Genomic DNA, 19560 nt, shown 5'->3' with positions numbered 1-19560 from the left:
TATTATTATTATTATTATAGTAAACAGCCTCCAGTTTCTTTGTCGCGTTTTTAATACTTTTTAATGGGTTTTTAACATTTTTTTATCTTATTAGGAATTTATTTTAGTGAGTGACCATATTCATCGATAAAAAAAGATAAGTATACGTTACTATTTATATTGAGTCCTACAAGATTGCAATTAGAATTACGATTTTAATTATGTCTACTTTTTCCTTGAATATAGCAACACGTGGGTATCAGCGGTAATGAAATAGCAGATTCAAGAATGACTTCAAACAAAAGCGAAGTGTACCGTTACATTAATATTTCATTCTGTAAGTACTTTGTGATTATAACTTTAACTATGTGTTTCTTTTTATGTTGTAGAAAGGCAGAGGACCATTTAAAATCGCGATAACGTAAAATCAATATTAGCAGATTCAAGAATGACTTGAAAGAAAAAAGATAAGTATAAACCATACTATAAAGTTATACATTAATATTTTATTCTATACTTTACAATCATGACTTTAACTAATTTTTTTTTTTTGTTATGTTATAGAAAGGCAGGGACCATTTAAAATCGATTTTCGTAACCGGAGATGTATGAAACTTGACAAATGTGTTTGAAATTTGTGTTTTATTTGTCTAGTTTCATACTTAACGACCTGATATATGTAAAATGTCGTTACAATAATTATGTGATTACCAAAATTGTTAGGAGTGATGCACATATGTATATTGAAATATAACGTAAATAAAATATTTTATATTGCATTATCAAGTCTGTACATTATTTTTCTGATTATAAAAATATTCAGTATTACATAATACATCAACAAAGAAGTATCGAAAAAATTGATTTTGATTTTTTAACGATACAATTTATAAAAAATTCTGAGAAAAATTAAGGACAATTGTTTCAATAATATCGGACTAATGAATTTTTATAAAACTGGTATCTCGAAAAGTTCAATACGAAATATGCATTTTCTTCGAATGTTTCGAGATTTTCAATTTTTTTAAACATGTCTGCATAATCTGAAAAATCTGAAAAAAATCTCAATCATGTGTGCTATTAAATGGAATATTTATAAATTTTTTCGTAATTGTTTATTGAGCATGGTTCGACTAAAAATCAATTTGTGTTGGGGGCCCTCTGGACTACCTTAACTTTAAAAATCAACGAGAAAAATTTTTTAAGAAATACAAAACATATTTTAGGATGAACCATTAAACCCGGTTTTTAAAAAAAAAATTTAGTCCAAATTTCGCTTTGATATCTTTTTTAGATCAAAAGTTATAGCAAAATGTGCACCGCGCCGCGCCGCGCCGTCCCGGGATTCAAATGCGCGCCGTCTCCAGATCCCGACTTTCCGACTCGTGCTTCCGAAACTTCGGCAACATGAAAATTGGTGAAAATCGAAGGAACGCGTCGCTGACGCGTTCGGTCGAGCAGGTAGTCACACGGACATGGTAGAGGTACGCTTGGTGTGTAGCGCGCGTGCAATCGAGCATGCACTCACACGGGCAGAGTTGAAGTACGTTCGTGTGTAGCGCGTGCGCAGCAGAAGCTACGGCGAGGACGGTCCGTCAGAGAGGGGGAACCTGTGCTGGAGGGGAAGCGTCCTCGCGTCCCCGATTCTGGCATCACTGTTCCGAACCATCTCGAACTGGGCCACTGGGTCGAAAGACTACGATTAGTGAAGACGTGCGAACATTTAGACCGCGATCATAGAAAAGTAATTTTGCGACAGCCGCCATCCCAGCGATATTGGTAAGTGCCGGTCAGGCTTTATTCCGATAATATTGTGACCAGGTCGTGTTGGTTCGGGGACGTTATTCGAGTTCGCGAAAATTCGTACCGCGGTGTACCGTGTGTTCCCCCGCGTTTACCGTTGACCGGGAGTCGCTCTCCTGAGAGGTTCGCGAGGCCACGGATCGTGTGTCGCCGAATCCTCGTGCACGAGCTATTCGGGACCCATGATATTCGTCCGGTAATTCTTTGGGCTACCCTCGGATCGTTCCACGGGAGGATAACACGCCGTATTCGTTTCGTATTGTTCACCGTTCGCACGTCTCGCCCAGTCTCGAATTAGGTACGTGTACGTTACCGGAGCTCGGTCGAGTTCGTGCCCTCGTGGCTTGTAAATTCACGCGAAGTCCTGTGACGACCGAGCTCGACGCGATCGAAATTATTCCGCGCGATCGGCCGAACAACCGCCGTCATTTTCGTGTTCGCGCCGGCAAAACTATTGACTGCAGCCGGCATCGGCCGGCGGATTGTATGACCACCTCGTTTTAATAAACGACGATATTTTGCCCGAGAACTATCGAGTAATTTCATTCCTCATGAGAAACGTTCCCGTCGCGGGGAATGCCCCGTCCCTTTCCTCACGTGGTTCCCTGGACCTGTTCGTGGCCGTCACCGGCCAAAACGATGTTCGCAGATTCGATGTCATTCTGAAAACCGAGCGAATCGTTCGAGAGTTTCGCGTGGTACGGTATCGTACCTGGCGCCTGTTCACTTCGCGTACAATTTTGTCGTTCCGTTAGAGTCTGCGAGGATCTTTTGTCTCGAGAGGACCACGTGTCGCGCGACCGAGCATGGCCCGGTCGCAAGGCCATAATTTCTCGAAGTCGGTTTTCTCTCTGTTCGCAGGGAAATAACCGGCGTGACAAATTGGCGCCCGAACATTGCGGAAATCTCGCCGTAAAAAGCGATTTGAAATACGTTTCTTTTAAAAGAGACGCGTGAGGAAGCTCGGGGCTCTCACGGGAAAATTCTGATTTCGAAAGTGAAACGTGTAAATTCGAATCGGGCGAACGAAACGGTCGCGTAGTAGAGAAGCACGACCCGTCCTTGAGCGGTATTTTCTTTGTCTCGCTCGAACCAACGAACCAGCACCTAGTAAGCACAGCAACAGTCACGTCGTATTTACAACAGCCTGTTCTCTGTTCAAGGTCCTCTACGAGGGTCTTTGTTCATTGTATTTTCGAATTTCGTGTGCTATTCCGCCGTTACAATATACCGGGTGTGAAATAAGAATTTATTTTCAGGTTTAATAACACTGTCCAACACCAAATTTGATTTCAATATACTGTTGGGTCCTTCTTATAGAGTTTTTTGCGCTGATTCCGAATCTGGTTTTAATTTTTTTCCTATACGTCCAGTTTTTGAGAAAATGGAGTTTTAAAAAAAGACATATTTTTCAACTTTAAACAAATATTGCGATGTTATTATAAAAGATATTGAATTGTTGTTTACAGCAAACGATTCTGTAGACTTTCCCGAATACAGTGATATCCAATATTAATACATTATGATTGTTTAAACATTTTTAAACAATGATTAAAGACGGAGATGCACCACTTTTGCACCAATTTTTGCGGATATTTTCGAATTTATCTCAAAAAATAAGGGTCCAGCGAAAAATTGAACTATACCACGCGAAAGAGTAGACTTTTATCTTGAGAAACCCCCCTGTGAAGTTTGCATGGTCGACGTTTTTACCGAACCAGAAAGCAAAATATCTTCGCCCGACATGCGTTGACGCCAGTGGTGCTCTTCCACTAGCGCGGTCGTTCGTCGGGATACGGCGCGGCGCGCTGCATTATTTACACTATTTACAATGCTAATATATATGTATGTGTACACTATTCAGATATAATACACTATATCGATTTAATATGGAGCAAACTATTTTAATTATGTATTTAAGTCAATAAAAATAGTCCCGTTTATATTGTGTTTGGACTTATTTTACTCGGAAGAATCTCGAGTGTTCATTGGCACTATAATTACAATACATAGATAAGACGACAATTACTGAAAATAAAATTTTTCAGTCACCGCATTGCAGACTTTCCTTACATTGAATGTATTCCGTTGTCCGTAGACCGTCATTTATTTCAAAATATCGTGTTGGTTCTTAAGAAAACTGATGCCAGAGTTCAGTTTCGGCTTTGTGTTTGTTGAAATCAGTCGTGTCAAGCATTTCAAATCTGCATTGCTACGTATAAAACTTCATAAAAAACATTTATAGTTATTTATAGTATTTTAGTTGTTGTGTATATAATATATGTATTTTAGTAGTGTATTATATCTGAATAGTGTACACATATATATTAGCATTGTAAATAGTGTAATAGTGTAGTGTGTGAATAAATTATTTTTTTGTTACAAAAGGTCTTTTTTGTATTAAATATACTATAAACGAGAGACTAACATTAAAAAATACATAAAATAATTTATACAGAATAAATATACTAATAAATAATAAATAACAATAGTATAACACATTTAATAAAATATTACATTTAAGTAAGCTGACATAATTGCGCGCTTATAGCCACGCGCCGTTTCACCGCAGCACGCCGCGCCGTATCCCGACGAACGACCGCGCTAGTGGAAGAGCACCACTGGCGTCAACGCATGTCGGGCGAAGATATTTTGCTTTCTGGTTCGGTAAAAACGTCGACCATGCAAACTTCACAGGGGGGTTTCTCAAGATAAAAGTCTGCTCTTTCGCGTGGTATAGTTCAATTTTTCGCTGGACCCTTATTTTTTGAGATAAATTCGAAAATATCGTCAAAAATTGGTGCAAAAGTGGTGCATCTCCGTCTTTAATCATTGTTTAAACATGTTTAAACAATCATAATGTATTAATATTGGATATCACTGTATTCGGGAAAGTCTACAGAATCTTTTGCTGTAAACAACAATTCAATATCTTTTATAATAACATCGCAATATTTGTTTAAAGTTGAAAAATATGTCTTTTTTTAAAACTCCATTTTCTCAAAAACTGGACGTATAGGAAAAAAATTAAAACCAGATTCGGAATCAGTGCAAAAAACTCTATAAGAAGGACCCAACAGTATATTGAAATCACAAAAAAAGTTGAAATTTGTTGGACAGTGTAATCAGAGAAGGAAACGTGATCGCGTGTTCTATCAACACAATTTCATATTACGTATTTTTAATAATATTAACGATTTTAATAGTTTCAATCTGTTCCATCTGGATAACATTGTTTATTCCACTCTCGATTTAGTATTTAATAAATATTAACGGACCTTCGGGTAATCTGAGGCTAATAGTTATAATGTGATTTTGTTTAAGTAAAAATACAAATATTACAGACAAATAATCATATTGGTAGAAGACTAAACAAAATTAAAAACCAATAGTAAATTCACGCTATTCGATTAATATCGATCACGCCTCCTTCGCAGTCTGATTTTTTTTTATTACAAAATTTTTTTTTGAATATACTGTGCATATTTCTTGTGTTCATTTAATTGTGTTTGGACCTCGTTATTGGCGGAGGGGTAACACTTGATTTCGTGGGAGAGGGACACACCACCGAGTGTAACCCGCCCAAGAATCTTGAGTTTCGCCCCAATAATCCCCAATACGAGGGACAATTTATAAATTGTTTATTGTGGGTAATACCGCTACGGGACTAGGATCGCCCCTAGAGGTGGTCCGCCCGTAGAGGTCCACAATACCGACATACATTTATACATTTTTATATTGTTCCCCTTTGGTATACCATTCCGCTTTCCTCAATATTCACTCACTCCTAATATTTAAATATTGAATTTATTGTCATAATGCATAAAAATTTGTTTTTCGGAATGGCACACGGTTGTTTATTTGCAATCATTTGAAATTGGAAACATTGAGAAATTCTCGGTCGCGGGGAAGGTATCGCAAACGGCGTAATCCACCCGCGGCTGCGATACTCTCGCATAATTTGATTTCGAACCGTTGATGTGTTTCGATTACTGTAATAATATCCCACATGCAAACTGCTTTTTTTGTATAAAATTTTTTTTTATGTAATACATGTGGTGGAGGAATCTGGTTGGTTGTCCGTATATCGTCCGTAGTCTAGACGAGTACAACCCATTTGCGGTTGAACTCAAAAGATTTCAACAATTAACTAAAAAATTTGCGGGGCCCTTTTATAAAATATTTTGGCGAAACGACTAGCGCTGGTCGGAAATAAAGAGATTAGCGGACAATTTGCGATAAATACCGGTTTTTTCTCTTTGCGAACGCGCAGAAACGTTGTCGACGGGCAACGCGCGTGAAAGATTTGCGAAAAGGGTCCACCCAGCGTTTCGATTGGGTTGTTGTTTTCTCCCCCGCGCGTTAAACAAGACGAGAAAGGGCTGGGGGAAGTGGCAAGTAGAAGTATAGTCGGAATTCGTGTCGGCAAAAGAAAAGTTCGCGTCGTTACGAGAAAAATTAGCGGAACGGAGAAGAAGACGCGCTCTCTCTGCCTAAAGCGTGATATATCGGAAAAATTTCGTTTCAAGTCACACAGCTACGGTTACGGGAACTCTGTTTCGAAAGTGGTATCGAGGTTCCCGAATTAAAATGAGAAGTTGGTTGAATTTACCGAAACCGGAACGCGGGAACGACGGCGGAGAATCGGACTACGGGGACGCGTTAGATCATATAGCGGCCTTGCGCATTAACCCGCAAGGGGAGAATGAAGGCGACGGCAGATCACCGCCCCGCGAATTTAGTTTAAGGGTACCGCAGAACCAAAGGTGGAGACCTTGGTCTCCCGAACGACAGCGCGGTCCGGTATCAGAAATGCCGAGAGCAAATCCCGAGTCCCATGACGACCCCGACGCGAAAGTGCCACGCGGAGCGAGACCCCGAGAATTAAATTATAGAGGAACTCCCATCGCCGAAATAATTAGGCGATGGAGGTTAAAGTTCTCCGGTGAAGTGGGAGAGGACCCAGAAGAATTTCTGGAGGACCTCGAACAACACCAACAGTATCACGGCATAGAGGACTTAGAGTTAATCGACTGCGTAGCAGTGTGTCTCGGGGGAACAGCAAAGCGTTGGCACAAACGCAAAGGAAGTCGCTGTGGGAGTTGGGAAGAGTTCGCGGCCGCGTTTCGAGAATTTTTCGGGGACCCCGAATATCAATTCAACCTGGAACGGAACATTAGGGAACGATTCCAGGATGACGCAGAGCCCGTCCGCGAGTACGTAATGGCAATGACCACGATGTTCGATAAATTACAGCCGCGGTGGTCAGAGGAAAGAATGGTGAGGACTTTATATGAAGGCGCGAAACAATCACTGCGACAAATGATAGTAAGAGAGTCGTTAAGAACGGTTGATGACGCGGCGGACAGATTAGTAGAGGCGGATCGTATAGAAGAACGTAGGAAACGGGGGAATCCCAAACCATCGGAAATGGTACACCCCAGTTTAGCATTTTATCCGAATAGATATCCACGCGCAAAGTCACCCGGAAGGGGTAGATCGGTCACGTTTGGGTACGCGAACGCGGTATCCTCCGCCAGTGGTGGAGAAAGTGACGAATCGGGCGATCGACTTCCCCGATCATTCCGCAGAGAATCTCGACCCGGATCGGCACTTCGCAAACCTCGGGAGCCTGTCGCGAATAAACAACCGTTGACGGCACCGGGGGGACGCGATAGATACCGATCCGGGAGCGGAGCACGTAGTTCATCCCGTGATCCCCCAACTCGAAAAACAAAAGAGACTGCAGCCGTGGCAGTGCAACAGTGGCCACGACGCGATAAACCGCGTGCTACCGGGAAGTACCAGCATCAATGCTGGAATTGTCGTAAGACTGGTCACCTATCCCGAGACTGCCGCGAAGAACCGCGATTGCACTGCTACGGATGCGGAGCGGAAGGGATCACGATAAATCGTTGCCGAAGGTGCAGTAGGCAATCGGGAAACGAGGGGGGAAGTCGATCAAGGGGTCAAGAGAGACTTCACCCGAATTAATATCGGCACGCGTAATGGTAAATGGGGATACATACCGACCGCCGCTGCTGACTGTCGACGCGTATATCGGCAATTTCGCGACCCGCGCCTTAGTAGACTCGGGCTCATCGTTGACCTTTGTGAGCCGAGAAACCCTCGAGAACGTCGAGGATAAAGCTATCGAAATTACAACGACGGATAAACCTTGCTATTTCCTCCTCGCCACTGGCGCAGTGGATCGAGCAGTCGATGAGGCACGTTTTTCGTTAAAGATAGGCAGAGAGAAACGTGATGTATTTGCGCGAGTCTTAGACAATCTGGTGACACCCCTGCTATTAGGAACCGATTCGATCGCGAAGTTCGGCATAGTAGCCGAATACCATAATTCGGTGTGGTATTTTGCGAAACGGCCAAATGAGAAATTCCCTTTCGAGAATACTAACCCCGACACCGTATGTTGTGGTCTGCAAACGATAGAGGAAGCCGAAAAGCGACAATTAAAACAGCTTCTCGAGACCACGTTACCGGAATTTAACGATATGACCGGAATGACGAACTTGACGAGCCACAGAATCGATGTGGACGACCATCCCCCGATTAAACAACGATATTATGCCGTCTCCCCGAAAGTACAGGAGGCCATATATAAGGAAGTAGATAAGCTACTGGCCGACGGCATAATAGAGCCATCGCAAAGTGTTTGGTCAAGTCCGATCGTGATGGTTAAGAAACCCAACGGTAAATACCGTTTTTGTCTCGATTTCCGAAAAGTTAACGAGGTCTCGAAGAAAGATGCGTACCCGTTACCGCTCATGACGCAAATCCTAGACAAATTACGAGCCGCGAAGTATATCTCGACCATCGACCTCAGTCAAGCGTATTTCCAAATTCCGTTAGAGGAAGGAAGCCGCGAAATAACAGGTTTTACGGTACCGGGAAAAGGTCTTTTCCATTTCCGCCGCATGCCGTATGGTCTGACAGGAGCGTCCGCAACTTTTCAGCGATTATTGGACCGGTTAATAGGCCCAGAAATGGAGCCTCACGCGTTTTCGTATTTGGACGATATAATTATCGTCACCAAAACGTTCAAAGAACATCTCGAATGGCTCAAACGCGTATTAAATAGGATCAAGGAAGCCGGTCTGATAATAAATCCTGATAAGTGCGAGTTCTGCTGTCAAGAAGTTCGGTACTTAGGTTTCGTGGTGAGCCGAGAGGGATTAAAGGTGGACGCGGAGAAAATCCAACCCGTTTTATCGTACCCTCCGCCAAAAACGGTGAAGCAGGTGCGGCGTTTTCTCGGGATGGCCTCCTGGTACAGGAGATTTATTCCGGGATTCGCCACACTTGCCGAACCACTTAACGGTTTATTACGTAAAGATCGCGAATGGGAGTGGAAGGACGCCCAACAAAGCGCCTTCGAATCCTTACGGGACGCGATCGCTTCGGCACCTACCCTCTCGTGCCCAGATTTCGAAACCCCATTTACCCTGCAGACGGATGCGAGCACGGTAGGTTTAGGCGCGGTATTAACGCAAGAGGTCGAGGAGATCGAACGCGTAATAGCATTCGCGAGTAGATCGCTCACATTACCGGAGCGAAAATATTCCGCTACAGAGCTCGAATGTCTCGCGATTGTCTGGGTGGTACAAAAATTTCGTCCATATTTAGAAGGTTACGCATTTACGGTAATCACGGACCACAACAGTTTACGGTGGCTTCGGACTCTAAAAAACCCTACGGGTCGGTTAGCGCGTTGGCCCCTGCAACTACAAGAATACGATTTCCAAGTAGTGTATCGGCAGGGAGCCCTAAATAAAGTGCCAGATGCACTTTCGCGTATTTACGAGGGGGAGGGGGATACCGAAGGGGAAACTCATATCGCGGCTGCGGTTTGCCCAAAGTGGTACGAGGAAAAATTTGCGGAAGTCGAGAAGAATCCCGAGAAATTTCCGGACTGGGCAATTCGAAGCGGGGAGCTGTTTTGCCGAAGAACAGATCCGTTGATCGCGGAAACGCTGGGTTCCGACGGGAACGAGTGGAAACTAGTTATCCCGGAGGAACGGAGAACCGAAATCCTGCAGGAGGCGCACGACAACCCGCAGGCAGGGCATTTAGGGGTCGAAAAGACCTATCATCGTATCGCCACCCGCTACTACTGGCCGGGCATGTATAGAACGGCAGTAGAGTACGTAAGACGGTGTAATACCTGTCAACTCACGAAGGTGGAACAAACACTCCCACCGGGGTTGATGGGTCGGCGCAGAGTCGACATGCCCTGGACAGTAGTAGCTGCCGACATTATGGGTCCGTTCCCTCCGAGCAGGTCCGGCAACTCGTACCTTCTCGTTATGCAGGATCTGTTCACGAAATGGATAGAGTGCACCCCGCTTCGACACGCTACCGGTCCGAAAATAGCGGAGGCCCTAGAAGGGTTAATTTTTTCGCGATGGGGGACCCCGGATGTCTTGTTGACGGACAACGGTACCGAGTTCGCAAACAAGACTCTGAGGGAACTCGCCGACGAATACGGCATTCGATTAAGCACCACCCCCCGTACCACCCGCAAGCGAACCCTGTAGAGCGAGTGAATCGGATCCTTAAGACGATGATCGTCGCTTATACAGGGTGTCCCAAACTAAGTGTAAGTCCTTGAAATGGGAGGTTCCTGAGACCATTCTAAGAGACATTTTCCTTTGCACCAATGTCAACTGCGGCTTTGTTTAGGAGTTATTAACGAAAAACACGACCAATCAGAGCGCGCCCTGGCCCGGCGCGCCAAACCGCGCCGGCAAGCGAGTGTCGCGGTACGCCGTGACATCGCATCGTGACGGCGCGGCGGCCCAGGGCGCGCTCTGATTGGTCCGTGTTTTTTGTTAATAACTCCTAAACAAAGCCGCAGTTGACATTGGTGCAAAGGAAAATGTCTCTTAGAATAGTCTCAGGAACCTCCCATTTCCGGGACTTACACTTAGTTTGGGACACCCTGTATAGAGAGGGACCACCGTGATTGGGTCTTAAATTTACATCAATTTCGTTTTGCGTATAATACCGCGCACCATTCCGTTCTACAAGCCTCCCCAGCGTTTCTCAATTTCGGGCGGGAGCCGCGACCGGCAAAATGTGCGAGGGCTAACGTCGAGCCTCCGATCGACCTCGAGGTGACATCCAATAACACCTGGAAGAAGCGGGTGTCGCAATTACCGACGCTGCGGCATTGGATGTTGGAAAACCTCGAGAACGCATATCAGAAACAATCGCACCATTATAATTTGCGACGGAGAAACCGAGAATTTAACGTAGGGGACAGGGTTATGAAACGACAGCGAGTGCTTTCGTCGGCCGCGAACCATTTTGCGGCGAAACTGTCACCGAAATTTACTGGTCCGGTAATTATAACGAAAAAACTGTCACCGGGAGTCTATAACTTGGCGACGGAAGAGGGAAAGAACCTCGGCAAAGCGCATATATCGGACCTCAAACCATACTTCCCCACTCAAACACCGACAGACAAGTATTAACACCATAGCCTCTCTTTTCTCAACAGACTACCGAATCCAAAGAGAAAATGGACTCAACTAAAGCTACAATGGAGTCGATTGTGGAAAGACTGCAAAGGCTCCACCCATTACCGAGGGGTATCCGTACAGCAACAGCATCAATAGCTTGTCGACCGCACGGACCCCCACAACTGGCCCAGGAGCAATTGTCAGACTTATTGGGAGAAGCCTTACCGTGGGGAGACCTACTGAGGCCACCTTCCCCACCGACGACCTATGTAACCACGGCCACCCTTCATCTAAGGCCGATACCGGAGGAAGCGGAAGAACAGGGGAAGCCACAGGCCGACCCAGCCGTGAGCACAGAGCAGCCGAAAGAGGATACCCCAGAAGTAGGAGCGGAGCCATTACAGCCCCAACCGTTAAAAACTAAGGTCCGACCGCTAAGGGTTCGAGACCAAACCATCGACAAAATGCTCTTCAACGAGGACGTATGGAGCAACCTGGGCCGCGGAAGGGTGCACGACCGTAGGAAGATTGTCGGAATAGTAAAACCGGGCCCAGAACCAGGACCGGTATTACCGCCGGCAACTATACCAACCCCGGTCAAAGTAGCAGCACCCGCGAGGGGAAGATCACCAACGCCTCAACCGACCGCCGAATCCATCAAAGAACGAATGGAGCGGGTGCGAATCGAACACCGCCCGACGACGATGGAGGAAGCGGAAAGCAGGATCCGGAGAGCGATCGCCGCCGACATAACGCACCAGCCAGTCCAGAAAGCTGGACTGAACATCCAGGCGCACACCATGCACGGTACCACGGTGTCCGTGCAGATGCCACCAACACCAAACACGGCAACGCACACAAGGCCGGCCCAGAGCCGAAGAGAAGTAGCCACAGTCCGTCCTCAACAACGAGGAACCGCGAAAAGGCGCGGAAAAGTGGGTCGACGAGGCGCAGAAGTGGAGGCAGTGGAGGAACGTATAAGCAGAACCCTCCCGGGGAATCATACGAGCCAACCGGTACAAAGAGTGGGCCTGAATATACAGGCACAAAACATGTTCGGCACTTCGGTAACGATTGAGGCGAGGCCGACCAGGGGGGGAATCTCCACCGCACCACCCCGAAGAGGGAACAGTACAGCACCCAACAACAACCGAGCGGCTCAGAACCCAGGACGGCGGGAGGCGAACGCAATACCGATGCGGCAACGAGGAACCCCGAAGAGACGAGGGAAACCAGGTCGGCGAGGCGCAGAGGTAGAAGAAGGGTGTTGGCGATGCCATAAGATCGGGCACTGCCATTCTGAGTGCTTAGAGCCTCAGAAGTGGCAATATTGCTACCGATGCGGCCGCCCTTATTACACCGTAGAAACGTGCCCAGAGTGCAGCGGCACGAGGTATGGTCGGTACTAAGAGGGCCAGACCACCAAGGAAGGTCGGCAAGTTACCGCCAATAACCGGACCAGTACCGGGACCAAAGTTTTTTTATATAAATAATCAAAAACTGAAAATAAGTATTATAGTTTACCGGTCCCTCCCCCCTTCGATAGCAATATCGTTTATTTTCTTTATAAGACTGAAGTTTCGGAGGGTGGGAGGGACACCAGCATTAGAAGCGCTCGAGGGGCGCGAATAAAAGATTATCGCCCTCAACTGTGGTTTCGTCATTTCACCCTGATCCCTATGTTTCCCCGGGTTCAGCGGAACCCAACTTGAGCGAATCCGGTTTCTCCCATAGGTACCGGTAGTGACAGCAGGCTCCGCCCACATCAGGGAAAACAACGATTTAAAGGATATATTCGCCTGGATTGGTGATGGGGAACTCGTCCCCGAACTCGCGAACAAGCCTGGCTGGTAACTGCCACCGGTGCCCCGGTCTCCGTCGGGGGGGGGGGGAGTTGTGACGTGGCAGATTGAGCCTACGTCACTCCGAACCTTAAGCGAAAGACCGGGTCACCGAAAAAGCGGTATAATAACGAAACGGCTATAACGAGCGCTCTCCCTGGGACATCCTAACGACCAAAGAATAGAGTTATCGCATTTGAATGTCGCGCCGCCGGGCGCGACAAGAGTTTTCAGAAACTACCGAAATCGGCGAGGAGCCCGATACCTGTCTCCGGCCGCCGATTGGCGGAAGGCCGCAAGCGAAGACGCTCGGAACACCTATCACAGGGCGCCGCTGGCGAGGAAGACGGCGAGGATTGGACCGAGCCCGGATCTGTCAACCCGGAGAAAGCGACGAGGCTGCTACAAATAAGGACGACCAGCAGTCCACACTCGTCGACGTCTCATCCGGAAAGGCCATGAGAGCTACACCGGAACGGCTCCGAGCCATGGATGCCGCCTAACCGCCTTATATCGGCCGGGCTTCGGAAAATATAAAATACCGAAGGCCCGGGCCGACATGTCATCGAGGCGTCCCTGCGTTCAGAAACGACGTGATTGGCCCGAGCGTCGCCGAAGGCGAGAGTGGGGGGGGGGGAAACTCGCTTCCGCGTTCCGAACCATCTCGAACTGGGCCACTGGGTCGAAAGACTACGATTAGTGAAGACGTGCGAACATTTAGACCGCGATCATAGAAAAGTAATTTTGCGACAGCCGCCATCCCAGCGATATTGGTAAGTGCCGGTCAGGCTTTATTCCGATAATATTGTGACCAGGTCGTGTTGGTTCGGGGACGTTATTCGAGTTCGCGAAAATTCGTACCGCGGTGTACCGTGTGTTCCCCCGCGTTTACCGTTGACCGGGAGTCGCTCTCCTGAGAGGTTCGTGAGGCCACGGATCGTGTGTCGCCGAATCCTCGAGCACGAGCTATTCGGGACCCACGATATTCGTCCGGTAATTCTTTGGGCTACCCTCGGGTCGTTCCACGGGAGGACATGTTTAAAAATTAATGATATATTCATATTGGATATCACTATATTCGGGAAAGTCTACAGAATCTTCTGCTGCAAAGAACAATCCAATATCTTTTAGAATAACATCACAATATTTGTTTAAAGTTGAAAAATATGTTTTTTTTCAAAATCAAAAACTATGCTTCTAGGGGAAAAATTAACGGCAGATTAGGAATCAGCGCAAAAAGCTCTATAAGAAACATCCAACAGTAATTGTTGAACAAATTTGGTGATCGGCAGTGGTAATCGAATCGGAAACTTTCTTCCAGCGGATCTATTAATCGGGAACTTGTTTCTGTGTAACATTTTGTTTATTTTCTCGTTTCTTTGTTATAACAAATGGAAGCTTGTGTTATTTTGTTGTTTTTCATTCTTCAATAAGCCCCATTTTCATTTCCCATCAGTCTTAACTCCATAAAGTAATATTTTATACTTCTAAATTGTGAATGTTTTCTCTAAAATCCGTATCAATGCCTCCGATTGGAAACATTCTGCCAGGGGCTGTACTACTACTACTTCTACAGACGAGTACAGTGATATGATAGTAACGAATGAAATAACTTCGCATCCGAAGATGCGAGGCCATTGTAGTTGCCCTCTTGAGCGACAGTTTGTCAGGTTCACTTAGGTATATTGTCTCTTCTTTTTCTTCGGCGGTCCACCAAACATCTGAAACCCTAAACGTGCTCGCAGTGAAAACGATCGACGACTTCCGAGACGAATCACAAGTCTCGAGAGAAGCCGATCGTTCCACTGGTACGATCGAGCAGGTACGCAACGTTTCGAAACCCTAATTCGCGCGCGCTTGCGTCCGCGTCCGCGAAAAACTACATGAGCAGGAAGTATCGTGCACGAAGCATCAATTCGAACGTCACGCCTTGTTCGATTTAGCTTCGAGCCGAAACTTCGTGCTCTTCCAGTGACTAACTACCGTACGAATCGCGGCCTACCTAAAAGAGAAAACGGTAGCTAGCCCCGGCCCCTACCTACTTAGAACAAACAGTCACATCAAGAAGGTAAGCTACCTACCTATCAAGCCCTATATTTAAAAAGTGGAAAAAGACAAGCTCTCCAACACATTCGCAACACGATCTTCACACAGACACCAGGGTGCAAGAGCCTAACATCTAGAGAGAACGTCCCGGGACGCCTCCGGCAGCCTAACGTTCGAATCACAAGCACACTCTAAACTCTAAGGCCTCGTACAGAGTAGAACATTTCGACGATCGGTGCCACGAATGCCGCACAGTGGGAACTTTCGACCAAACTCGATTCAAAATTAAAGAACTTTCGATAGAAATGAGGTAGAACGATGAAATTTTTTAAAAATTAAAGTTGAAACTATGCAAAATATGGAAAAAATAGGGAGATTATGGTACGAACGTTGTTTAACCTTAAGAAAATTCGTTAAATTTTCACAATTTCAAAAACATGTGGTTTCTCCGTTACCACGGGCGGAAAAAATTTTTTTTTGACAGGCTATATGTATGTTACGAGCCAGGGCCGCGAGCAGCACGAGTGGCCGGCGAAGGGTTATTACCCTAGGAATATGATATAAATTTGTTAGTTAAGGAACGCGGACGAACCCAATGCGAAATTGGGGAGCCGCTAGGATTATTGACAGCGAGGACGAACCTGACGCGAAGTCAGGGAGCCTCTAGGAATGGAGTCAAACGCAGACGAACCCGATGCAAAACCGGGGAGCTGCTAGGAGGTTGTATAATAGCACAGACGAACCTGATGCGAAATCAGGGAGCTGTTAGGATGCGGACGAACCCAATGCAAAACTGGGGAGCCGCTAGGTTGGATAAATCTCTGTTCGGACAATTGGAATGTCGCGAAAGAACCTGATGGTTAATCAGGGAATTGCTAGGATAATTAGTAAGCCTCGTAACTAGTATAATTTAATTGATACAATCCGAGCGGTAAGATTGTATCATGTGGGGACGTTCAATTACTTGGTTAGGATATTGGACGATAATTATGGGTTTAATGAATTTAAGTTAATTATCAAAGAAGACAAATATATTCTTACTATAGAGTTTCGTTCTACAAGTGTACTTGTGTCGCGAATGAACTGAATTTAGAATAGGAAAGAAATTGAAAGGTGATATTACCTAAGCTAAGACGCACGGTGTTGACGCACTGGCAATGCGGGGGACTCGGGGCAACCTTGTCACTGCCTAACAGATTTTAGACCGAACTCGCGGAATCTGTACGGTTAAACTTTGATTCAAAAGGAACGAACGTCCGATCTCACTGGTAGTTGACTTCCGAGATGCAGCACGACGCGACACTATTCGTGATTACGACAGTACTAGCCCACGAGAGTAGAAATGTAAGGGCTTATATAGCCCTGCAATGACGGGTGGTACTTGTCAGTACCCTTCAAGTGAACATTCGTATTTTGTCAACGACCGTCGTGCGTACGTTTGGGCCCTAAACTAACCTAAACAATTATGTAGATTTATCTAGGGTAGCTCTGTTCGTTTATCTAGGACGGTTTCTGCCAGAGATGATATTGAACACCTGTTCGTCATCCGTAACATGTATATCATTTCCCGTAGATTTTTTCACGCTGATTTCAAATCTGGTCTCAAAGTTTGTCTACGACCTCAGGATTTTGCAAGAAATCGATTTTTGTGAACAGAATTAATGTAATCATTTTTTCGTTGAAATGATGTGATAACCCACTAGTTTGACCAATGAAGTATGTGAGGTTATAGGTACGCAACTTGACCAGAGTGGTTTTTGCGTATTGCGTAATTGCGTATGAAAGAGTTTCCGTTTGTTATTTGTCGAAGACTGGATGAAGTGAAAATAACAGTGGTTACACTTTGTAATATTATTTATTAACTTCCCGATTTTATAGGGAAGTTATTGTAATGACCCCGAAAATCGAAAATCGATTTTTTCTTCACGTTTCATGGTCATTGCAGTCATTTTAGACTATTTTCAGCAAAATGTTCGTATGTGTGTGTGTGTGTGTGTGTGCGTATGTCTGTTTCTATGTGATCAAATTTTTCGTTAACGTTTTCTAAAAAAGTAACAACGCGATCAGAATGATGAATGATGCAATCGATGTGCCCCGTCGTAACTTAGAGCTGATTAGATTTTGGTCTATATTGGTCAAGTAGTTTTTTAGATTTTTAGTTTTTTTCGAAAGGAGTTGATTCTACAATGCAATTTATACGCGAGAACGTAAAGTTTCCATCGAAGAAACAAACGTAATTACACAAAAAAATTTTTTTTTCATTTTTTTTAAATTTAAAAAAAAATTTTTTTTTTGTACCTTACGCTAACGTTTCCGCTTACAATAATCGAAAATTATCCCAATGCAAGAGTGAGTTAATCATCTCTACTCCCGAGAATACAGTTTCAAAGAATATCGATGAAAGTACAAAAAAAAATTTATATTACAATCTGTAAAAAAACAATCAGTTCAAAACGAATTATTAACTGAGACTAAATTGAAAATTAATATAAACTATATGATAATTATTAATAACATTGATGTTGAAAACGGATTGGTTAATGGAGCACACATGCGGAATATTAAAATTTATTACTTTTCAAGAAAATACTAAAATTCCGTCTATATTGTGGTTAGATTTTCAATTGGCCAGAGTAGGAGTGAAAGTAAGAACTCGTTATCGTGATTATATGAAAAATGCAAATATTCATCAAAATTTAACACCAATAATAAAAATATCGAATCAAGTTCATATGTCGAGTGAGGAAAAATATCAAATCACACGTAGTCAATTTCCAGTGGTTCCTGCTGAAGCGATTACGATTCATAAAAGTTGTATGTACCACTGAGCAGAGTTTCAAAATTGAGCGCGGTTTATATATTTTGGGACAATTTAAATTAACAGTATCGAAGAAAACCAAGACCAATACTGCAAACCCGGATAATAGGGAGTTGTATCGTTTTCGAAAAACTAATTAAGACAATTTATTTTGCAACATTAGTATGCTATAACAAGGAACCAAGCGAGCAACGAGCATACGATGTTGGTTTAATGCGACGCCATATAGCAAACATTTTGATATGTAGAAAACTATTGAATTTCCCTGAAAACGTATAATCTTCTTAAAACGTACACTTAATAATGATAATAATATACTGCAACTAACGAATCGGGAAGTTCTTTGTGTGGCTCGTGGAGAGTCACACACCAAATCAAAAAAATCCTATCCGCGAGCTCGCGAAGCGAGCAACAATAACCCTCTAGTTATAATGATTTAATGTGTAGACTATATTTTAATACATGTTTCATTGAACAAATTAAGAATACAGCGAAATCTATTTCATTAAATAATTGAGACAATTTGAAATATAAATTGAGAGCGAATATTCGTTGAAATCTGTTCATCACTGAAGAATGTGAAGATTTTTCAGAGGAATCGATGAGCAACGGATTGTTCCACGATCTGTGAGATGCGCAAAGAAATATGATCCATCCAGGAGGATGATAAAATATGAAATGTGTTTACTAGAATGCAGGTAGGTTCGAAACTGCGTTGTATCTCAATTCTAATCTTTAAATTAAACTATTCCTCTTTCGAACGTCCACCTTAGGACGCAACACAGATTACGCTACTGAATAATGTAAATTACGCCTCGTAAACGTAAAAATAAGACTTTTGAGGAAGATCGCGACCTAGACTGATCTTTTATCGAGCTCTTTTGACTACTGAAAAACCCCATCTTTGCATTATCGCAAAGAAAGGGATTATGAAAAATGGGAGTACATACCATCGTACGTTTTTAACACTAGGTTTACGGAGGTCTAATGCCTCGTACAGACCTAAACATTTCGACGAACAGAACGCCGCGCGCCGCGCCGAACGGCGAACGACGATCGGAAGAGATTTCTGTTATTATCTGATTTTCTTGCGAACAACTATGGGAGCTGCAGCGGCGTATACTACACAAAGAAATACAGAAAATGATGGCAGTTTATTGAGTGAATTAAAGATTCAAAGTGAAATGTTCAGGTCTGTACGAAGCACTCAAAGTAATTAAAGACATCAGATTCGAGATTAAATGACTTGAATTTTTTGAGCTGTTATGACATTTCGAAGAACGGTGCCACGAACGCCGCCGCGCTCATTTCGGCGTGCATTCGTGCGCGCGGTGGATCCATTAGATTTGTGCTGTTTCCAGAATGGCACTTATAAACAAGTACTTGGGGTGCGTTCCGTTTCACGCTTCAAGCGCATACACTGTATAGTGTATGCATAGAGACTCTTATACTACGCTATACAGTGTATGCGCATTATGCGTGAAACGGAACGCACCCTTGATCATCTTTGACAATGAAATGTTGTTAAGATATGAAGCACAAAACAAAACAGTGACTAATAGTTACTCAGATATTCTTTAAATGGTTTTTA

General features: G+C 44.3%; 1 protein-coding gene across 2 annotated transcripts in view; it reads left to right on the top strand.

Moving 5' to 3' along the window:
- The first annotated feature begins 1624 nt into the window (after positions 1–1624).
- The window catches only part of LOC143210543 (uncharacterized), an 82949-nt gene continuing 65013 nt past the window's right edge, over positions 1625–19560 (top strand). Inside the window, exons 1-2 of one of the 2 annotated variants that reach the window (XM_076427469.1) lie at positions 1625–1758; positions 11303–19459. In XM_076427469.1, coding sequence (XP_076283584.1) covers positions 11324–12673 — 1350 coding nt within the window. In that variant the 5' untranslated portion in view covers positions 1625–1758; positions 11303–11323 and the 3' untranslated portion in view covers positions 12674–19459. Of the gene's footprint in view, positions 1759–10690; positions 19460–19560 lie in introns of those variants that run through there. The other variant, XR_013009276.1, reaches the window with a different exon arrangement.

Source organism: Lasioglossum baleicum, chromosome 7 (assembly GCF_051020765.1).
Source record: "Lasioglossum baleicum chromosome 7, iyLasBale1, whole genome shotgun sequence".
In the NCBI taxonomy this organism is placed as follows: domain Eukaryota; kingdom Metazoa; phylum Arthropoda; class Insecta; order Hymenoptera; family Halictidae; genus Lasioglossum; species Lasioglossum baleicum.
The sequence above is the reverse complement of the archived record's forward strand: the minus strand, read 5'-3'. Positions and strand labels throughout refer to the sequence as shown.